At 45.9% G+C, this 23,644-nt stretch overlaps 2 protein-coding genes across 4 annotated transcripts in view; both read right to left on the reverse strand.

The window, feature by feature from the left end:
• Positions 1–3,908: 3,908 nt before the first annotated feature.
• AP1M2 (adaptor related protein complex 1 subunit mu 2) lies at positions 3,909–19,506 on the reverse strand. The gene is made up of 12 exons (XM_040414947.1): positions 18,936–19,506; positions 18,275–18,431; positions 16,848–16,915; positions 16,345–16,475; positions 11,229–11,376; positions 10,927–11,053; positions 9,773–9,915; positions 8,665–8,736; positions 8,322–8,480; positions 7,911–8,036; positions 6,788–6,863; positions 3,909–4,506 (listed from the first exon to the last, which is right to left on the reverse strand). Exons 1-12 carry the CDS (start codon positions 18,975–18,977, stop codon positions 4,484–4,486), a joined length of 1,272 nt encoding a protein of 423 aa, XP_040270881.1. The 5' UTR covers positions 18,978–19,506; the 3' UTR covers positions 3,909–4,483.
• Positions 19,507–21,465: 1,959 nt separating this feature from the next.
• Positions 21,466–23,644, reverse strand: part of SLC44A2 (solute carrier family 44 member 2) — a 39,363-nt gene continuing 37,184 nt past the window's right edge. For 2 of the 3 annotated variants that reach the window (XM_040414948.1, XM_040414950.1), the window contains exon 22: positions 22,596–23,056. In XM_040414948.1, coding sequence (XP_040270882.1) covers positions 22,935–23,056 — 122 coding nt within the window. In that variant the 3' untranslated portion in view covers positions 22,596–22,934. The other variant, XM_040414949.1, reaches the window with a different exon arrangement.

Genomic DNA, 23,644 nt, shown 5'->3' on the forward strand with positions numbered 1-23,644 from the left:
TGGGGTTTGCACCCAGGACCCCTGCCAATCAGCTGTTCGAGAAGGCACGCAGTAGCACCATGGCTTTCTCTCAGCTTTTTCCCACCATACACTGGACAGCGCTGGTAACTGCAGTATTCTCTTCCAGTATTGCCAGCTCCAGCTTAATGAAGGCCCAGGCCTGGCTGCAGTGTATTCTGGGAAACTATATCTCCTTATGGAGAGCACCTAAACAGCATGAGGGGTCTTATAGGCCAGACGACGCTCCTCTGGAATTCTGGGAAGAAAGGGAAGCAAATGAGCTGTTAGCAAGCTCTGCCTCTAATGCCACCAGAGCCGAGCCTCTCTGGTGCGGCCTGCTGGTGACTGTCAGTATTGCACTGACAGTGTACGGTAATTTTCTTGTGCTGCGTAAGCAGTACAGGAGAATGATAGAAGTGATCAAAAGATTGCCTAATAAAGTCCCTTTTGGGGACTGTAAAAGAGTTTTTTTACATAAAAAAAACCTGCAAAATTAAAATCTCCACATTTTTGGTATCACTGCGTCTGTAACGACCCGCACTATGCAGTTATCATGTAATTTATCCCTGTACGGTGAACATCTATATGTTGAATGGCCTTAAAAATAAAAATAAAAAAAAATTCAGAATTGCTGTTTTGCTCTCATTTTCCTCCAAAAACAGAATAAAAAGCGTTATGTACCCCAAAATGATACCAATGAAAACTGCAAGTCTTCCCGCAAAAATCAAGCCCTAACACAGCTCCGCAGAATGAAAAAGAGAAAAGATAAAGTTTTGGGTCTCGGGCAGTGTTCCCTGTAAGGTGCGCGGCCGCGCAGCTCCCTTTATGCCTCCGCTCAGGACCTCTGCAGGCCCGCTGACGAACGGCGGATTATTAGAATAGGGGCTTTTGGGTCGGCAGCCCCGGGCCCCACGTTTCCAAGGGGCCCCTGGCTGTCAATCTAAAGCACCCTCTCTCTTAAAAGCCTGCAGTGTATTGCCAGTCTTCATAAGCAGGCTGTTACAGAACAAGCAGAATACTGGAGGGAGGGGGAGGGGTGAATGAGGAAGGTCAGGTGACCTCTGGACGTCAGGTCACGTTCTGACCTCGGGGTCATTTTCACAGACTATTCCCCGCAATGTAAAGCTGAGAGTCTGTTGGATGTAACTAAATATGGCCACTAGTGTTGGAGAGCGAATCAGGGGGAGTCCGGGCTCCTGCTCCCCCCAGAAGTTCTCCCTGTATAAAAAAAAACATAAAAGAAAAAAAAGAAGCTCTGTCCTCCTGCGATGGGGCAGCAAGGTAACGGCCCCTTCACCTAACCAGGCTTCATGACAGAAGAGAACACGAGTAAGTATATATATATACCCACACACTATAGTTATGTGAACAGCCCCGGGCCCATGGTACACTTAGTCCGTCCCTGCCGCAGCCCGGACTTCATGTAATGGTGTATGCCTGTTCCGTACTCTGCGGAAGCCCACCCTGGCAATGCACACTGTGTTCATTGCTGTAGTGGGTGGCCCTAGAACTCAGGGCAGGTACCCACCATACTGCCCACAGTGCCCGTTATCCAGTGTCAGGCTGTTCCTGTGCGGCGCTCCAAGCTGGCCCCGCCGCCTTCCTCATGCGCTGCTGCTACTGGAAGAGGAGAACATGTGCAGCGCAGCAAAAGAGGAGAAAAGAGGAGGGGATGGCGTCTTCTTAGACAGAGCCCCCCGCCAATGTGTTGAAGTGGCGTCCAAGATCCCCAAGGGCCAAGCCAAGTAATTGTAAGTTTTCATGTGGAATATGTTTGTCATACACATATAGCCTACACTGTGCCCCACAATATACAGTATACCGCTACACTGTGCCCCACAATATACAGTATACCTCTACACTGTGCCACACAATATACAGTATACCTCTACACTGTGCCCCACAACATACAGTATACCTCTACACTGTGCCCCACAACATACAGTATACCTCTACACTGTGCCACACAATATACAGTATACCTCTACACTGTGCCACACAATATACAGTATACCGCTACACTGTGCCCCACAATATACAGTATACCGCTACACTGTGCCCCACAATATACAGTATACCTCTACACTGTGCCCCACAATATACAGTATACCTCTACACTGTGCCCCACAATATACCTCTACACTGTGCCACACAATATACAGTATACCTCTACACTGTGCCACACAATATACAGTATACCTCTACACTGTGCCCCACAATATACAGTAGACCGCTACACTGTGCCCCACAATATACAGTATACCTCTACACTGTGCCCCACAATATACAGTATACCTCTACACTGTGCCCCACAATATACAGTATACCTCTACACTGTGCCCCACAATATACAGTATACCTCTTCACCGTGCTCCACAATATACAGTACACCGCTACACCGTGCCCCACAATATACAGTATACCTCTACACTGTGCCCCACAATATACAGTATACCTCTACACTGTGCCCCACAATATACAGTATACCTCTACACCGTGCCACACAATATACAGTATACCTCTACACCGTGCCCCACAATATACAGTATACCTCTTCACCGTGCCCCACAATATACAGTACACCTCTACATCGTGCCCCACAATATACAGTATATCGCTACACCGTGCCCCACAATATACAGTATACCTCTACACTGTGCCACACAATATACAGTATATCGCTACACTGTGTACGGGTTATACTGTTTATTGTACAGTATGGCGCAGGGGTTATATTGTCCGGCATGGTGTAACCTCCATACTTTTGCTGTACAGTACACATTATAATCCCTGCACCATGCCGTACAATATACAGTATAATCCCTGCACCATGCCGTACAATATACAGTATAATCCCTGCACCATGCCGTACAATATACAGTATAATCCCTGCACCATGCCGTACAATATACAGTATAGTTCAGATACCATGCTGTACAATATACAGTATAAGACCTGCACTGTGGGGTTATTGTGTATATTGTACAGCATGGTGTAGGGATTATAATGTACATCATATTGTATGGTGTATGGATTATACTGTATTACACAGCATGGTGCAGGGATTATACGGGATGGCGCAGGGGTTACACTGTATGCTCCTAAATATGACAATTATCTTAGGTTTTCCTATCGCCCACCGTTGATGGCGCTGTGCCCAGCTCTGAGCCGACCCCGCTCAGCAGCTGCCAAGTCTTAAAGGGAACACTGGTCTTGGGATATGGCGATGGAAAATATTTTCTTAAAAAATTAAAATAAAAATTGAGATTGTGCAAAAGTAGTAAAACATAAAAAGTTGGTATTGCAGTAATCATGATGACCCAGAGAATACAGTTATGTCCTTTATGCCGAAAAATGAACGTCACTAAATTAATAACAGACACTCGAAAGAGCTAATAAAAATTAATCAGTAAGTTATGTCTACCCCAAAATGGCGCCTCTTTCTAACAAAGCTAGAACCAGCCCTGTACCTCACATGGATCCAGAGATCTCCCCACTCATTGCTCTGCTCGATTCATTTGAAGCTGGCTGCTCAGGGGTGTGTCCTTTCTCAGGAACGGTGTGTCCTTTCTGCTGCAGCTAACGGCAGTTGAAGGATATAACTGAGCATGTGCGGCCATCTCAGTGAGCAGGACAGAGACATTTGAAGAAGAGCAAACAGCAGGTGGCGCTATACAGATAGATTTAAGTGAATAACTCAGGGGCTATAATACATTCTTAATTACATGTGATTACAGAAGAGTTCAGATCCAAGCGCTGGCTTGAAAAAATGTAGAATATTTTTCATGGTCCAAAAGGCACAAAACAGGCCGATCATTAAAAGGGTTAAAAAATAAATAGCTGCCTTCAAGAAAACCACAGACTTTCCCTCCCCAAACAGAACATGACATATTTAAACTACTTTCTTATCACTTTACCAAAATTTAAAGATTTATTAAAAGTAATAACATAATTATATCATTCCAAGTTTAAAAAGGCAAATATTATTTAATTAGATTTTTGTAGAATTATTTTAAGACAAAAAAATAAAAAATATCTAATATTCCATTTTTAATATAGGAATGGGAATTTCAACAAAATCCATCTTCCTTATTGCAGTGATCTCCGGCCTATAGTCTCACTGCTGATTGGAGACCATTGGCTCAGAGATTTTTATTCTTTTTTTATTTAGGAAAGGGCTGTGTTTCCAGACTGTGACCTGAGGAGGGCACCATTCATCTAAAATTTACATCATAAGTGCCCACAGCAAGGCGCAGACCCCTCCCGGTGACAGGTGGAGCGATCGGGACTCGATCAGTTACTGCAGAAAGATAGCCACTCGATAAAATAGAAGAGCCGCCCGGGTAGCAATCTAGTGTTCAGCGCTCGTTTTCTACACTGTATGGGAAGCAAAAATAGGATTCTTCTTTCTCCACATGAAAACGTAGGACAGGAGCTCCACACACACACACACACACACACAAGGATGGATTCTCGGCTGCATTCAGTTTGTGCGGAGCTGGTAATCTGCAGGAGGAAAGAAAAAAGTGAAAAAATAAATAAAAAATAAAATAAAAAATTAGAAAACATATGCAAAGTGCATTATACTAATGAGCCAGACAAAATTTGAGAACGTGGTGTTCAGAATTTTATGGATTGGTGGTGGGGTCCAAAGGATCAGGCAGAATGAAATCCAACCTCTTTTTTTTTTTTTTTTTTGCCGAGAACAGATATGGGGGTCTGTTTATCTTAACGGGGTTATTCCATCATTGATGTAAGAAATGAGAATCAGACATCATATAGCACATGATCATACCTTTCTAACAAAGCTAGAACCTGCCCTGTACCTCACATGGATCCAGAGATCTCCACATTCATTGCTCTGCTAAATTTATATCAAGCTGGCAGCTCAGGGGGTGTGTCCTTTGTGCTGCCGCTCTCTCCCTATCACAGCTAAGAGGGTGCATTTCCCTATGACAGCTCAGGGGGAGTGTCTTTCTTGTATACAGTACAGACCAAAAGTTTGGACACACCTTCTCATTCAAAGAGTTTTCTTTATTTTCATGACTATGAAGGCATCAAAACTATGAATTAACACATGTGGAATTATATACATAACAAACAAGTGTGAAACAACTGAAAATATGTCATATTCTAGGTTCTTCAAAGTAGCCACCTTTTGCTTTGATTACTGCTTTGCACACTCTTGGCATTCTCTTGATATGATAGAAACTTTTAAATACATAAAGGGAATCAACTCGGTAAAGGAGGAGAGCATATTTAAAAGAAGAAAAACTACCACAAGAGGACACAGTTTTAAATTAGAGGGGCAAAGGTTTAAAAGTAATATAAGGAAGTATTACTTTACTGAGAGAGTAGTGGATGCATGGAATAGCCTTCCTGCAGAAGTGGTAGCTGCAAATACAGTGAAGGAGTTTAAGCATGCATGGGATAGGCATAAGGCTATCCTTCATATAAGATAGGGCCAGGGACTATTCATAGGATTCAGATATATTGGGCAGACTAGATGGGCCAAATGGTTCTTATCTGCCGACACATTCTATGTTTCTATGTTTCAAGAGGTAGTCCCCTGAAATGGTCTTCCAACAGTCTTGAAGGAGTTCCCAGAGATGCTTAGCACTTGTTGGCCCTTTTGCCTTCACTCTGCGGTCCAGCTCACCCCAAACCATCTCGATTGGGTTCAGGTCCGGTGACTGTGGAGGCCAGGTCATCTGGCGCAGCACCCCATCACTCTCCTTCATGGTCAAATAGCCCTTACTTTCAAAGTTTTCCCAATTTTTCGGCTGACTGACTGACCTTCATTTCTTAAAGTAATGATGGCCACTCGTTTTTCTTTACTTAGCTGCTTTTTTCTTGCCATAGTACAAATTCTAACAGTCTATTCAGTAGGACTATCAGCTGTGTATCCACCTGACTTCTCCTCAACGCCACTGATGGTCCCAACCCCATTTATAAGGCAAGAAATCCCACTTATTAAACCTGACAGGGCACACCTGTGAAGTGAAAACCATTTCAGGGGACTACCTCTTGAAGCTCATCAAGAGAATGCCAAGAGTGTGCAAAGCAGTAATCAAAGCAAAAGGTGGCTACTTTGAAGAACCTAGAATATGACATATTTTCAGTTGTTTCACACTTGTTTGTTATGTATATAATTCCACATGTGTTAATTCATAGTTTTGATGCCTTCATAGTCATGAAAATAAAGAAAACTCTTTGAATGAGAAGGTGTGTCCAAACTTTTGGTCTGTACTGTATGGCTGGTGTCAGTTGAAGATTTTAACTGAGCATGTGCGACCACCTCAGCGAGGTGGACAAAAACTAAGGAAAATAAACAGCAGGTGGAGCTATACTGATGCATATTATTGAATAACTCAGTGGTTATACTAAATTTTTTAATTATAATCAATTCCAAAAATATTCAGATCCAGGGGCTGGTGTGAAAAATGTAGAATATTTTTTGTGGCACAACCCCTTTAAGCTGACCCTTTAAAAATGGTCAGGAAAGACCATCCCATACCCACAGTACGGTACATACATGTAACCACCGTTTATGACTGCTATTCATCTTTTTTTTTTCAGCTTTAATGTAAGTTCTGTGTTGGTGACCAGTAGGGACCTCTGGTCAGACAAACCATATATTGGGAGGTTTGGGGAAGTTTTCTGATGGTATCACATGGGTGACCGGCGTATAGGAGGCCTCGAGTTGGATCAGGTCTCTACAAGAGGCTGTAATTCTGTTCTCTGATCATTGAATATTGAACCCTTCTAATCCATACGGGTCACGTACCTCCACTTTGGGTTATGTATCTGACCCATGGAAGCGCTTGGTATCCACTTTTTTCAATTATCTTCATGTAACGAACCTTGGAGACAATGAAGATAGCAATTAATACAATTATTTTAGTTGTAACATAATGTAATAATGTAACATATTAACCCTTTTACTACCCAAAATCACTATGGATACTGGAAATAACCCTCCCACTGTGCTAGACCACCAGGGATTCTGACATTACCCCCTTCACTGCCCCAGACCACTCAGTATACTGACGTGAATGCCATCACTGCCCTAGTCCACTTGGGTGGATCCTTACACAAACTCCCTCACTGTCCTAGACCGCAAGGAATACTGGTATTAACCCCTTCACTAAGCAGGCAGCCAGGAATACCTGGCTGCTGTATGGTTAAATATTAGGGCACTGCACATTAAGGAGCATCTGTCAGCATGATTAACCCTAGTAAACCAGGTGTGCTGCCTGGTAGGGTTGATCATGAAAATTAAAATAATAACTATGTTATGTCTAAAGGTAGAACCATTGCAGAGATATCTAGTGATATGCAAATGAGCTGGTTTGAGCATGAAGGGCCTGGTCGAAGCCCTTGGAGCACCGCATACTTTGGAGCACTGCTTTAGTAACACCTCTCTGCTCTGGGCAGCACCCCCTCCCCTTGCTTGATTGTCTAGCCCTGTTAATTAAGGGGAAGGAGGGAGTGCCAAGATCAGAGGGACGTTACAAAAGCAGTGCTCCGAGGGCTACGGCCAGCCCATTGTGGCTCGAAACAGCTCATTTTCATATTACAAAAAATGCAGATATCTTGGGAACAGTTCTACGTACAGATATAACAAAGGTATCGTTTTAATCAGCATGTTCAACCCTACCACGTTTAATAGGATTAATCATGCTGACAGATCCTCTTTAACATTTATGCGATGCAGACCTGTATTATTTGGTTTAGATGTCCCTAACTGCCCTGCACACTGCCTACAAAGGGTTAGAGGGAACAGTGGTGCTGCTTTAAAGGAGGGCTGCCGCTGGTGGCCATGAAGATAAGCTGTGGGGGGGGGGGGGAATAATTCCCTGAACACATACCCTATATATTGTCACAGCATGTTATCAGACACCACTTACCTGGATTCCAGAGACTGTGAAATAAGGAATTTCGAACTTGACGCTGATTGGAGGTTTTCCTTCAAGATCTTCTGTCTCCACGCTGGGTAGTCCAAAGTGCGCCCTCATCAGGTACTCCTTCCCTCCCTGCATAATGACGACTAGTGTTAGAAAACATTAATTCACATTGAGCTCTGAGACATTCCTGGTGGTCCAGCGACATCCCAGACATTCCTGGTGGTCCAGCGACATCCCTGGTGGTCCACTGGGCTCAACTACTAACATACATGACATCTACTTGAAGAGCATCAAGTGATAAAAATACACAGAGTTGTGACAAAAGCTAGCCACGTACAGTAGATGCCATCACTCTTCATGATCCAACTGATATGAATGAAACGATAATGAATTAAATCTCCAAGTTCTGCTCACCGGAAACGACTTGATGGTCCACACGACCACATTCCTCTCAGGATGATATTTAGCATTGCCCACGCTGGTCTTAAATTTTGGAGAATCTGCATCACTTGGAACAGGAACTGAAATCTCCACGTTGTTTGCCACTGATTGTTTCTTAAACTGACCCTTTGCCTGGTAGAAGAGAAACCAAAGAAATAAGACCAGGAGGCTTCATGCAGTGTGTTACGTGAACGGGCTGGGAGACGCATCGTAAACCCCCCAGTATCAGACCACACATCACATCGCGCATCCTCCCCGTCTGTGGCGGTAAGAAACCATTCCGTAATTTCTCCACAATTTTATGGGGCCTTCTTACCTTCACCATGATTTCCAGTCGACTGTGGCTGAATTTCTCTATGACAGATTCGATCCAAATCAGAGGTTTGACCTGCACAGATTAAAAGACAATGGACCATAACTACATAATCACCACAGTGTATGACTGCCAAGAATTACAAGATTGTTGCAATGCTGGCCCGGGTGCACCCCTGTCTTGTTCATCTGCTTCAGTGCTCAAGGTCCTAGTGGCATGGACCCGTCTGCCGCTCTGTACCCTTAGGGTGGGCAAACCCTAATCTTCACCAGCCTATGGCTGGCCACCTTGGGGTAATTAGCATACCTTCCCCTGTGGGAGGGTGTCTGAGCAATAAGGATCCTAGTTTGTTAGTTCCTGATAAAGTGTGCTATATTTGTCTGTCCCAGTACCGACCTCTGCCTGTTTCCTGGATTCTGACCATTCACTGCCTGATCTGACCTGTGCCTGATCATCGTATTGACCCTTTGCTGTCTGCCGTGACGTCAGACTGTTTCCTGGATTTCATGAACTCTGCCTACCCTGACCTCGGCCTGTCCTTGACTATGATTCTGCCTGACGCCTCAGTGTTCTGCACCGGTGTCTCAAATCTCTATGGGTCAGCTGTCAACCAAACAGAGACTACTCCAAGCGGCCTGGTGGTTCCCCTGCAGCAAAGTTAAGATCCCTGTATAAGGGTTAAAGGGTGAAAACCAGAGGACTGCCAGGATAACGCCCTTAGGGGTAGCCCAAAGTCAAATATGTTCAGTTGACACAGTGGTTCCACACCCACTGCCATAATACAGATGCATCAGATGGGAATCTACGAAATGGAAGTCCAAAAATGAGTCCAATTGTACTCACTGACCCTTCTCCGCTGCCTTTTAAAAGTATTATTTTTTTTTTTCGTTTTACATTTCCTCTTTCATACATCTCACTTTTCCGCTGTGCTAACTGGATGTTACTAGAAGGCTCCTCCAATTATCACTAGAGGTCAGGGAACTGAATAAAAAAATCTATTGTGGCCATCTCTAAAGCCACTCAGAACAAATTTGCTACAGGAGACTAGATATGCAGAAATACACAACCAACAACAACAGAGGGCTGACTGCATAGTTACTCAAACTGGTACCTGCGTATTCAGACGGTAAGACATCAGCTCAAAATCGCCATCTGGAGGTATAAACGAGATTGTGCGATCATTCTCAAAACGGGAAAGACGGACGCACTGGTGGAATTTCACATCTTCAAGCTCCACGGTCTTATTCTTATTACCTAGACATCGAATGTGGGTAAATCTCAACGTCACTACTGTGCTGTGATTTCACCTTCAATAAAACACAAGTATACTTGCCGAAAGTCTCATTTTTTTGTCCGAGGATCAGACTGCAAAGGGTTGGAGTTTACACAAGCTCGCATTAACAGCTCAGTTCTTCGGGCATTATGGTGGTCATTGGCAGCGGCAAAATGCCACAAATTCCAACAACTTTTGTGGGCAAGGAATTTGGGTAATCCCATCGTTCTAGAAAGATCTCAGTGTCAATGCCATCACCAGTGAAGCCCCAGCTTTGACATTTGCTAAGATGATCCTTTAAAGAAGTTTTCCACCTACATTCATTGGCATATCATGGCTACCAAGCCACTATCTCCTTCAAAACCAATCCAGCTATGAGGCAGACTGGTCGCTATGGATAGACTTTTGTGGATGCCCTAGCAGGCACTCTTTCTTTGGGCCTCCACCTTTATGCTTAATACTCATGATGCTAGAGACCAGGGTCTTGGTTAGATGGTATCCACCTGTGACATGTAGTTCCAGAATGCTCAATGGTTACCCCTCAATTTTTTTTGTCGTGATGTCTGGTTCTGGTGGACATGCTCCATATTTCACAGCTCTGTCTCAGGCCTGGTGGATCTGAGTAGATTTCTATTTTTTCAACATGTAGACCCCTTGGAAACTCTTTGCTTCTCAGAGGTAAAGGGGTGCCTCTCAAGAGAGAAAGCTACAGCAAATGTGGGTGCCTTGCTCTACCTATATAAGCAATAATGCTTTTACACCATCCATCTCATCTCCTCATACCTCGTCAGTCAACGGATCTATTTTACTATGCCTAGTTGACTTAAAGGGGCTGTCCAGGATATTTATATGGATGACCTATCCTCAGGATAGGCCATCAATATCTAACGGGCAGGGGTGGAGACACGTGTTTGGAGACAGCAGAAGCCCCCATAAGTTATATGTTGGGCCAAACAACCTCATTCCAGTCATTTCCCTTGACTAATACTTACGTCCTGTTAGCTCGAAGAGGACCCTATCGTTCAATCCAAGCCTCAGCTCCGGCATCCCCGATAGGAAGACTTTGAGTTTCACGCTTCCCACTATCTCGCTCAGTAGAACACTGCCATTAATGTTCACCTGAAATACAACCATTTGGCCCATAACATACAGTACTAGAATGCAATTTACTAGCATCACAAACGAACAGGGTTGGTTCTTGGTAGGCAAGTCTTGATATGGAGAAATTACCACAACACATGACATTCTCATTTCTCCAAAACGAAGACTCCAATAAAATAAAAAAAATACTCACCAGCAAGTTGACAGACTCAATCACATCTATGAAGACCTCGTTCTTCTTGTACTTGAGTCCCTCAGACCTCCAGGACACTGCATTTGTCACAGTGGTGGGAACTCGAGACTTGGCAGTTTCCAGTTTATTGCCTTGTTGTGTGATGTATCTAGACCAGAAGAAAAGGTAGTTGAGCGATGAAGAAGACTGACTGTACGGACAACCACGTGATGACCTTCACACAAAACCCTTATGGGCTCCACATGAATCACTCTTGTAACTTGAAGGATGTAGAGCGTATATCCATACTTTCTAAGGTCTCAGATAAGTTACAGTCATGTGAAAAAATTAGGACACCCTTTGAAAGCATGTGGTTTTTTGTAACATTTTTAATAAATGGTTATTTCATCTCCGTTTCAACAATACAGAGAGATTAAAGTAATCCAACTAAACAAAGAAAACTGAAGAAAAGTCTTTTCAAGATCTTCTGTAAATGTCATTCTACAAAAATGCCTATTCTAACTGAGGAAAAAGATAGGACACCCTCACATGTATTCCCTCTTAAATTGGCTCAGATCTCACACCAGGTGCACATAATTAGTAGATCGTTACTCTGCATGTTGAATGAGGCTTGCCCTATTTAAACCTCAGACATTTAGTTTGGTGTGCTCCTGACTGTTGAAGTGAGAGTGAGCACCATGGTGAGAGCAAAAGAGCTGTCAGAGGAGTTCAGAAAAAAGATTGTAGCAGCCTATGAGTCTGGGAAGGGATTTAAAAAGATCTCAAAAGATTTTGAAATCAGCCATTCCACTGTCCGGAAGATAGTCTACAAGTGGAGGGCTTTCAAAACAACTGCCAACATGCCCAGGACTGGTCGCCCCAGCAAGTTCACCCCAAGAGCAGACCGCAAGATGCTAAAAGAGGTCTCCAAAAACCCTAAAGTGTCATCTCGAGAACTACAGCAGGCTCTGGCTACTGTTGATGTAGAAGTACATGCCTCAACAATCAGAAAGAGACTGTACAAGTTTAACTTGCATGGGAGGTGTGCAAGGAGGAAACCTTTGCTTTCCAAGAGAAACATCGAGGCCAGACTGACATTTGCCAGAGATAAAGTTGACAAAGACCAGGACTTCTGGAATAATGTTCTTTGGACAGATGAGTCCAAAATTGAATTATTTGGACACAACAGCAGAGGACATGTTTGGCGTAAACCAAACACAGCATTCCAAGAAAAGAACCTCATACCAACTGTGAAGCATGGAGGTGGAAGTGTCATGGTTTGGGGCTGCTTTGCTGCAGCAGGACCTGGTCAGCTCACCATCATAGAATCCACGATGAATTCTACTGTGTATCAGAAGGTGCTTGAAGAACATGTGAGACCATCAGTTAGAAAATTAAAGCTGAAGCGGAACTGGACCATGCAACATGACAATGACCCAAAACATACTAGTAAATCAACCAAAGATTGGCTGAAAAAGAAGAAATGGAGAGTCCTGGAATGGCCAAGTCAAAGTCCAGATTTGAATCCCATTGAGATGCTGTGGGGTGACTTGAAAAGGGCTGTACGTGCAAGAAACCCCTCAAACATCTCACAGCTGAAAAAGTTCTGCATTGAGGAGTGGGGTAAAATTTCCTCAGACCGATGTCGAAGACTGGTAGATGGCTACAAGAACCGTCTCACTGCAGTTATTTCAGCCAAAGGAGGTAACACTCGCTATTAGGGGCAAGGGTGTCCTATCTTTTTCCTCAGTTAGAATAGGCATTTTTGTAGAATGACATTTACAGAAGATCTTGAAAAGACTTTTCTTCAGTTTTCTTTGTTTAGTTGGATTACTTTAATCTCTCTGTATTGTTGAAACGGAGATGAAATAAGCATTTATTAAAAATGTTACAAAAAACCACATGCTTTCAAAGGGTGTCCTAATTTTTTCACATGACTGTAATTACATGTAAACTATTTCCAACCAGGTTCAGAGTGTGAGTTTAGATATTGGCAAAAGGATTCTTCTGGATCGGAGGGTGGGCAAAACAAAAAATTAGCTTGACACCTACATGGTCAAAAGTAGCTTCTCTATTGGTCTTCATATTCAGCCGATTCCATCTACATGGCTAAAAGTAACTTCTCGTTTTTTTTCTAAACCAGTGGTGCCCAACCATTATTCGTCTGAGGGCCGCACTAGACATGGTATAAATTTCACGGGCTAGAACCAGGTAGCTTTGCCAGAAAGAAATGTGAGGGGGCACGTGTAAGCATTACTAAAATACATAATACGTAGGCCTTCAAATCTGCATTGGAGGCTGCGTTTGGAGCCTCTGTTGCAGATTCTGTAGAAAGACTAGACAAAAAAGCCTTGTATGCAGCACTTTTGTGTCCGGTAAAAAGACAGGATCCCAAACGGAAACTGAACGGATCCCATCATAGTCGGTGGAGTCTGTTCAGCTTCTTCCCTGTGGGGTGACAGTAGGAGGGGGGAGCAGGGTCACTAGTGAGGTGACAGGAGGAGGGGGGGGGAGCAGGGTCACTAGTGAGGTGACAGGAGGAGGGGGGGGAGCAGGGTCACTAGTGAGGTGACAGGAGGAGGGGGGGAGCAGGGTCACTAGTGAGGTGACAGGAGGAGGGGGGGGAGCAGGGTCACTAGTGAGGTGACAGGAGGAGGGGGGGGAGCAGGGTCACTAGTGAGGTGACAGGAGGAGGGGGGGGAGCAGGGTCACTAGTGAGGTGACAGGAGGAGGGGGGGGGAGCAGGGTCACTAGTGAGGTGACAGGAGGAGGGGGGGGGGAGCATGGTCACTAGTGAGGTGACAGGAGGAGGGGGGGAGCAGGGTCACTAGTGAGGTGACAGGAGGGGGGAGCAGGGTCACTAGTGAGGTGACAGGAGGAGGGGGGGGGAGCATGGTCACTAGTGAGGTGACAGGAGGAGGGGGGGAGCAGGGTCACTAGTGAGGTGACAGGAGGAGGGGGGGGAGCAGGGTCACTAGTGAGGTGACAGGAGGAGGGGGGGGAGCAGGGTCACTAGTGAGGTGACAGGAGGAAGAAGGAGCAGGGTCACCAGGGACCTGTCACATGAGTCCACGGCTCGTTACCTATCCAGCGGCCCTGTCATGTTTCCCAAGGTCCTCAGGCAGCATGCCCCGCTCTCCTTACAACAGCCACCCCGGGAGCCGGCCCCTCCTCCTTCCAGCTCCCGCCGGCTTCCCCAGATGCAGGACCTGTATAGCTCCGGCGCGCGCCTATACCAACCAATAACAAAGCTCCTTGCTGTAAGGAGCTTTGCTATGGGTTGTTTCAGGCACAGTCAGCATCGCTGCGCTGCCTCTGCCGGTCACAGTGCTCACTGCGCCGATGAATGTGGGGGGAAAAGTCTAAGGCGTATTGGTACACCTTAGACCTTTTCCAGGGAGTATCCCGGGCTGCATGACACAGCTTCGCGGGCCGTAGGTTGGGCATCACTATTCTAAACTATACTTTACGTTTAAAATTATGTGGACATCACACCTGTATGGGTTTATTGGACGTCTCCTTCCAAAACCATGAGTGTAAAGATAAAGTTGGGTCCCTTTGGTGGCTGGAACAGCCTCCGCTCTTCTGGGAAGGCAGCCAACAGTTTTTTGGAGTGTGTCAATTCAGCCAAAAGATCATTTGTGAGGTCAGTCACTGATATTGGATGAAAAGGTCTGGCTCACAATACACCTGCCGTCCACCGCAAACCCATCACGCCATGTGTTTATGGAGCACGCCTTGTGCACAGGGTCACAGTAATGCCAGAACAGGAGAGGTTACCACAAAACTGGAGATGACAATTGTGTAAAATGTCTTTGTATGCTGTAGCGCTAACTTTCATTTTTGCTGGAGATAAGGGATCAAACTCTGAAAAACAGCCCTACACCATTATCCCTGCTCCACCACATTTTTCAGTGGGCACTATTTATTCTGGTAGGTATCCACCATACACAAATTCATCTATTTGACTGCCAGATAGTGGGAGGTGATTTAGCACTCCGGGATACATATTATCACTGCTCCAGAGTTGTCACGACAGGCTTTACACCAGTTAAGCCAATGACTGGCATTGTGCATGGTGCTCTTGGGTTTGTTGGCAGATGTTCTTCCATGAAAACCCAATTATGGAGCCCCCGACTCACAGTTCTTGTCCTGATGTCACTTCCAGAAACCGTATGGAACAGTGAACCAAGTGATGCAACAGCAGATAGGGAATTCTAAAGCATTTCAGTTCTGGGTGACCTCACTCTACTGACTTCTGACCCCATCTCATGGCAGACCTATTGTTATTCCTAGACACTTCCACTTCACAATAATAACACTTACAGGTAACAAAGGTAGATCCAGAGAGTCACAAACTTGTGGCAAAAGTTCCAGGTTTAAAGTCACTAAGCTCTTCACCACGACCCATATTACTGCCAGTATTTGTCTATGGAGAGTACATGAGTGCTTGATTTATGTACCATTTTGCAATGGGCGTGACTAAAACATTAGAACTCAATAATTAGGTGCGGTGTCCACATACATTTGGCCATATATGTATAATCTATACTAATATATCCATGTCTACATAGGGGATAAGAGTTTTGGTGATGTTCTATTACAATATGGCACATAATTGGACCGTAATTGTGTTCCTTCAAAATAAGACCATGTAGAATGGGAACGACCATCAACCACATGATGGCCATGTCCTGGTGGACTAATCTAGTCCACAGCTTTACAAAGGAGGTCTGAGATATGGGCAAGTGTGGGAACAACCCACCACTACACGTTGGGCACGTTCTGGTGGACTAGTCTAGTCCATAGTTCTACAAGAAGTCTTCTCAGATATGGGCAAGTGTGGGAACAACCCACCACTACACGTTGGTCACGTTCTGGTGGACTAGTCTAGTCCATAGTTCTACAAGAAGTCTCCTCAGATATGGGCAAGTGTGGGAACAACCCAACACCACATGTTGGCCATATTTTAGTGGACTAGTCTAGTCCATAGCTCTACAAAAGAGGTCTCCTGTGGAATGGGCAAGTGTATTTGCAAATCTACACCAGTCCAGTTGTCTGGATTTAGAGAAGTCCAGCAATGGAGTAAGGAGTGTAACAGTCTAAGAAAATTTTCTTGGAAAGGTCAATAACTTACTCTTGCAGAATTTTGCTTTCTGTGGTCTGAGGAAACCCAAAATCCATCACTTCATCCAGCAGCTCATAGACAATGACGAAGTTGTCACGGATGCTTTCTTCTTCCAACTCCTTAAAGTACTCAGTAAAAACCTACGTCCGGGAAGAAAGGATGGACACGTATAACCCATTGACCTCAATCCTAGCTGCACACGTGGACCATCCCCGATGGATGGCGCTAGTCCTCGGGTGTGATAGGCTTCAGTCTAGGGTAACTACTCTCAGTTGCATTCTCTTAAGTCAAGGGGAACATAAATCTTATCGTCCAGGATGGGTGGTCGTCTGATCTAGGTCTAGGCAAGGGATCAGCAACCTCTGGCACTCCAGCTATTCTGAAACTACAACTCCTAGAATCCTTCATTCATTTCTAAGGGAGTTACTAGAGCAGCCAAGCCGGTATGTATGCTGGGAATTGTAGTTTCACAGCAGCTGAACCCTGGTGTGGGCTAATTCACGATCACTTACCTCTACAACTTTATACAGGAAGGAATAGACCAGAGCTGCATTCGCGTTCTTATTGGTTAACGCAACCACTGAAGAGAACGTTAAGGACTACAACCCTACAGATGTCATAAGATTAGGAGTCTTAAAGCGGATTTGAAAAACATGGCTGCTTTCATTTACAAAAATAAAAAATAGTGCCCCACCTGTCCTCAGGTTGTGTCTGGTACTGCAGCCCCCCCAAACACTTACATGCAGCTGGGCTACAATACCAGACGTGTCCCACAGACTGGTGTGGAGCAGTTTCTGGATGAAAGCAGTCATGTTTTTCTAACAACCCCTTTAATAATAATTAAAGGGTAACTCCACCCAGGGTACAAGACCTACTGATTCTGTTGGGTTATTATATAAGATTTTGCTCAGTGCCCAATATTAGATGAAGAACCTTTAATTACTAAGGGTGACAACCACTTTCATGGAAAAGACAGGTTGTCACAGCCACGCCCCTGCTACCAGACAGTAAAGCGGGTGTCACGGAAACAGGAGCAGCTGCTATAGCAACCAATCAGATCCCAGCTCTCATTTTTTTCAGAGGTCCTTGGAAAACGAAAGCCGCAACCTGATTGGCTACCATAGGCATTCCCATTCCAATACTTTTTTTGGAACATTTGTCCTTAAAGGGGAACTCCACTTAAAATAATTTTTCTATTGAATGATGATTTTGGTGGGGCACAACAGCTTGGCTCCCCCTCATTTACAAAAAACAGAACATGAAACTGTATTTCTATGGCAGAGGAGGATTTTAGGCAGAACTCCCCTTTAAATAAAGGAGGCTCCAGGGTGTATCATTCTCTCCAGCAGTGGTCTCCCAGAATTAGAACTGTGGATTATTCCTTATACATGTTCCTGGTCTGGCCGTGACAACCCTTGCCCGCTTGGCATGTAGGGTACCTCCAGTTTTTGCCAGGAGCCTCATTTTGGCTGTTGGGTCAGTCTGCCACGTGACCATCCTAAAGGGGGTTGTCCACTTTTTCAAAGGGCAGGTCCCACGAAAACGACCAGCTGCAAGATTCCTCTAGAGCAGGCATGCCCAACCTGCACTGTTCAAGCTGTTGCAAAACTACAACTCCCAGCATAGCCTACAGCTATTATGGCATGCTGGGAGTTGTAGTTCTGCAGCAGCTGGAGGGCCGCAGAGCTCCATCTGCTGTGAAACTACAACTCCCAGTATGCATTCTTGCTGGGCTGTTCTCAAAACAACCACAGAAGTGAATGGAGCATGCTGGGGGTTATAGTTTACCGACCGCTGGAGGTGGCCGAGCGGTTTGTAACGCATCCAGGGGCATGCTGGGAACTGTAGTTTCTCAACTGCTAGGGTCCGGGCCCCTGCGCCGACACAGATACACCACGCGCTGGGTATAGCGGTCGCTGTGCGACGTCAGGAAGGATACGGTACAGGTTGCTGTGCTTGATCCACAAGAAGTGGACTTTCCCGTGGATGAGAAGCGGCGTCAGGTTGCCTTCTTCCTCCCTTTGGACGATCAGCGGCATAAAATGATCGATCTCCGCCATGTTGATGTCCCCCTTGTAATTGCGGCAGATGAGCGGCTGCACAAAGACAAAGGGTAAATAGACATGGTTACAAGGTGAGGTAGGTACTTACCGGCCTGTAGGAAACTTTATGGTCTTCCCCTTTAAATCCATAGTGCTCACATTGATTGGTTGCCATAGCGACTACCATACATTTCAATGCAGAGTGACCATTGCCTCCCCTAAGTTACACGGGTGTAGTGCTGTGGCACTACAGGTCCCAGCAAGCCCACAAAAACAGAGCTTCCCTGTAACGTGGCCTATTACAGTCCAGTGCCCATTATAAGCTCCTCGTATAATTTAAAAAAAAGGCGTCTTCTATGTCGTTCCTGTCACGATAAAAAAAAAAAAAAAAAAGTTTCTTCTTTTCTATAACGTTAATGGCTTTATGGAACTACATTTCCCGGCGTCCCCTCCCATTGGAGACCGCGGAGGGCATCATGGGAAATGTAGTCCCGTCACAGCCAGGGTGGACGGGACGCGCTCCAGCTCTGCACGCGACGTGGCAGCAGGGACACTTACCTTTCCCTTCAGGTCCAGGACGAAGACGGCGGAGGCGGACATGGTGACACTTGTGCTTGTAATGCGGGGGAAGGGGACCGAGCTGCTAGGAAGTGACTGCCACTGTGTCAGCTCCCTAATGGCTGCCACCTTCCTCTTCCTGTGTGTGCACCTGTCCTACGTCACCGGCTCAGGTACAGGCCAGGTGTGGGTGCTTCTTAAAGGAGCCTCCCCCCTGCAGGCGGGTGCGGTCAGCCAGGCACACAGGGGATCACTTTTCAGGTTTTTCAACCTTCAGCTACAACTCCCAGCATGGCCCTGATGAGCGCTGTAGTACCACAGGTTGCAGAGCAAACCGCAACAGCAATAAAAAAAGATAAAACAAAGCGTAGTCGCGGTCTGCTCATCCCATTTCCATCCAGACTTGGCTTTTTATAGTGTTCTCCCACAAACCATTGCAATTCCTTATCTGTTTGGGGGGGATTGTGGGTGAAGAGAATTCCAGAAGGGCAGTAAAGACTGACACTAGAAAGGAAGAACAGTGGCATAGCCTGTGTGCGCTGTCATGGCTGACTCTAGGAGTTGTCTTAGGTTTCGTCACCTCACGACGTTACTTTGGAAGGAAGCGTCTATTTCAGGGCGATCTGCAGACAGGATGTGTTTCGCCATTATTCTCGGCGTCACAGTTTGTGGAAGTAGGGGGCGTCACAAGACCCCCATCAGCTGCATATTACAGTGGTGGAAGGAAGGGGCAGGGGGTGTGACCTCCTGAGCGCCACGCTTAAAGGTGTCAATTAAAGGGACGTGTGGTGCCCTAATCCACATAAGGCTACATGCACACGACCGTATGTGTTTTGCGGTACGTTCTGTATGGCATCCGTTTTTTTTTTTTGCGGATCCATTGTAATAATGCCTATCCTTGTCCGTAAACTAGAAAAAAAATAGGACATGCACTATTTTTTTTTGCGGAGCAACGGAACGGACATACTGATGCGGACAGCACACGGTGCGCTGTCTGCGTTTTTTGAGGACCCATTGAAATGAATGGGTCCGTATCCTATCCGCAAAAAAACGGATCGGACATGGAAACAAAATACGGTCGCGTGCATGAGGCCTAACAGTACTGCTCTATGGTATATGGTGGGGCAGAGGCGTAGCTTTAAGCCCAGGGGCCCCCACTACCATATGTCATCCATGATACCAGTGTGTGTGTGTGTGTGTGTGTTAGCTATAGGGGGGCAGAGGGAGCAGTCACAGACAGGACCCCTCTGTGCTATGAATGGTACAGGGAGGGGAGGGCCCAGCCCACACCCAAGTGATTTGGAGAATCCAGTATGGCGGTTAGCGGCCTGTATGGGCACTGCTATAGCGCTCCATTGCACAGGATGATGGTCTGATGACAGAAATGTGGCGCAATTTGGGCACAAAATGCCACATCTTAGGCCCGCCCCTTTCCTGTACAGCCCCACCCCCATTGGGAGCAAGTCGGAAAATAATGTAGAAACTCCATTTGTGCCAAATTGCTCCACAATGGCCCTACTTTTTTACGTAAATTCTAGGTTCAGACGCATTAAAATAAAAACGGATCATTGGGGGTTTTTGTCGGTGCACGAAGGTATTTTTTGTCCAGGTCCGTTCTGTTTTGTTTTTTTGTGGCCTGTATGCGGAACCATTCATTTCAATGGGGCCACGAAAAGTCTGTTCTGCAAAAAAAAAAAACAACCCTCTTCTTGTCATCCCTTTTTTTTGCGGATTAGTGTTTTGCGTCCGCGTTACAGTCGTGTGCATGAGCCCTTATGAGATGTGCTACAAACTGGGTTTTTTTCTGGCTTTTTTTTGTTGTGCTTGAAACCGGTTAAAAAAATTAAAATAAATAAATAAATAAATAAAAGTCCCCTAAAATTCCGCATATAAAAAAAATAAATATTTTTTTGGTTTATGAAAAAAAAAAAAAAACGTGAAGGAAGTGTAACGGTCACGTTTACATGGCGGTTATGTTACGGAAAAATCCACAGCAGAAATTAGAAGCTGACCCTTAGATATCTGCTGTGAATCCGCAGGCAGAGACGAGAATCAGCAGGTCAGGTTTTTTTTATTTTTTCCCCATAACGTGGATTATTATTCCACGCCGCGCAGATTCCCATTGAAAACAATGGAACATGAGTTAGGTGGATTCCACTTGGACTTGGATGTGGAATACCCGCCATATAGTGGAATCACAAGTGGTCGAAGGGTGACAGAACACCCTCCGGTGGCCCCAGGCACTGTCCCAGTAATGGGCCCAAAAGTCCAGCAGAAGACAACCCACCCCAATTACAGAAGTATCATATAACCCCACCCCCGACTGGCACGGCACCGCAGACGTAACCCTGGGCCAAGCATAAACTAAAACCACAAAATAAGAGAGGAGGATCTGTACAAAACCTTTATTATCAGAGGAGTTCATTCCTGAAGACGTTTTTAAGGCGCAGGTTCATACAAACCGCAGGGAGCAATGACATTTGGTATCGTAAACATGGCGGACAGAAGTATATATATATATATATATATATATATATATATATATATACACAAATACATAAAACACTCTCCATGCAAATATATATATAAAAACTATAAAAAAAAAAAAAAAAGACAAAGGACAGTCCAGTTAACTTTAGGTAAAAATATGGCGTTGGCATGTGACCACGAGGGTGGGCAGGGTGGTGTAAAAGCAGATTCTGCCTTCAAGAGCAGCGCCCCCTAGAGTAAATATCTGGGAAAGCTGGGTGACAACTAATAGTTCTTACAGTAGTCCATCCATCTTTCCTAGACTTCTGAATGGTAAGTCTGCCTAGTCATGCCAGGATCTGAGACGACAGATATTTGTTCGTAACCAGCCCGACTCAGGAGTCTAGGAAAGCTGGGAACAGTCCCAACCCAGCTTTCCCAGAAGCAAATATCCAAGTCGGAGTTAATTTTTTCCCCCCATGATATAGAGCTCCCAATTCCCTGCAATGACCTGATTAAATTCTGTCTACCTGCAATCACCACTAGAGGGAGCTCCCTGCACTAATGTTTATACTCAATAATAAAAGCGTGCGCAGTGAGCTCCCTCTAGTGGTGACTGCAGGTAGACAGAATTTTATTAGTCATTTTATGGCTTATGCAGCGGATTTGGTGCGCTGTATCAGAAAGAAAAAAAAAAGATGGCGCTACAGAATGTTAGACCTAAAAATTTATATGATTAACCATAAAGCTGGCAGAGGGGTGTACAGGATTGGAGACACATGTCCGCCTGCCTCTAGAAGCAGCACCACGCCTGTCCACAGGTTGCGTGTGGCTCAGTTCCGCTCACTACAATGCAGCAGAGCCACAATACCACACATATCCCTTTGGGCAGGGGTGGCGCTGTTTGTTAAAGAAAGCAGCCAAGTTTCTCTACTCTTGTACAACCCCTTTAAGCAATTTCTTAAAGTGACACAACATTATGTATATACATCCTGTATCTTCGTGGCTGGACACTAGTATGGCGCCCTCGCGTCCGGCCCGTGAGGTCATTACATGCAGTGGTGACGTCACAGCAGTCTTTTCCCGTCCTCGTCTTTGTTCTTTTTGTTCAGCAGTTTCTGTAAGTTGGCGGACATGTAATAAGGTTTCTCTGTGGAGCCGTCGTTCCTTTCCAGATCTTCCACTGTGCAGGAGGGAATGGAGACGTGAAGACGGGGGTATGTAGGGTACATGGAGGGCACTGACGTGTAAAGAGGCACATGTTTGTGTGAGCTCAGGTCATGCAATAGGTAAAACAAGGCACTGGGTGTTGATGAGTTACATACAGGATGTGTTTCGTACACACGTGAAGAAAGGTACTGACAGGTTAACCCTTAGTTATCCCAGGCCTCCAGCCTAACCCCAGCTCCATTAAATCTATAGCCCACCCGACGCTGCCAAGTGCGGCGGTCTCTCTCCGGGCATGAGGTACAGAAGGAGGAGGGCTAGTAGTAGCAGAGAGGCGAGGTACGCTCAGCACCGCCGGCACCTTCAGCTTTGGCTTTCACTGGATTTTAGGAGCTCGGCGTCTTTTTTCAGCAAAATCCGGCTGAGTTCCGGAGACATGTAATATGGCCGCTCCAAGGAGCCATCATTCCTCTCCAGATCTTCACCTTGTTAAGCATCAGCCCAGTCACAGAGGCAGATAGAATGAAAGACAAAGAAAGGGGGTGAGAGGAGCAGAGAAGGGGGTGAGAGGAGCAGAGAAGGGGGTGAGAGGAGCAGAGAAGGGGGTGAGAGGAGCAGAGAAGGGAGGGAAGGGGCACGAGGAGGAGCAGAAAAGCAAGGAGGATCAAAGAAGAGAGGGAAGGGGCGCGAGGAGGAGCAGAAAAGCAAGGAGGATCAAAGAAGAGAGGGAAGGGGCGCGCAGAGGAGCGAGCGCGAGGAGGAGCGAGCGCGAGGAGGAGCAGAGGAGCGAGCGCGAGGAGGAGCAGAGGAGCGAGCGCGAGGAGGAGCAGAGGAGCGAGCGCGAGGAGGAGCAGAGGAGCGAGCGCGAGGAGGAGCAGAGGAGCGAGCGCGAGGAGGAGCAGAGGAGCGAGCGCGAGGAGGAGCAGAGGAGCGAGCGCGAGGAGGAGCAGAGGAGCGAGCGCGAGGAGGAGCAGAGGAGCGAGCGCGAGGAGGAGCGAGCGCGAGGAGGAGCGAGCGCGAGGAGGAGCGAGCGCGAGGAGGAGCGAGCGCGAGGAGGAGCGAGCGCGAGGAGG

The sequence above is a fragment of the Bufo bufo genome, chromosome 1, assembly GCF_905171765.1.
Source record: "Bufo bufo chromosome 1, aBufBuf1.1, whole genome shotgun sequence".
Taxonomy (NCBI): Eukaryota; Metazoa; Chordata; class Amphibia; order Anura; family Bufonidae; genus Bufo; species Bufo bufo.

Excerpts from the sequence above, each read along its gene's own strand:
- AP1M2 (XM_040414947.1), bottom strand. The coding sequence starts at position 18,977 with ATGTCCGCCTCCGCCGTCTTCGTCCTGGACCTGAAGGGAAAG. Across the intron at positions 18,432-18,935 it reads TCCTGGACCTGAAGGGAAAG|CCGCTCATCTGCCGCAATTA; the intron begins GTAAGTGTCCCT and ends GTCTTTGTGCAG. Across the intron at positions 8,481-8,664 it reads GACTGGAAATCATGGTGAAG|GCAAAGGGTCAGTTTAAGAA; the intron begins GTAAGAAGGCCC and ends CTCTTCTACCAG.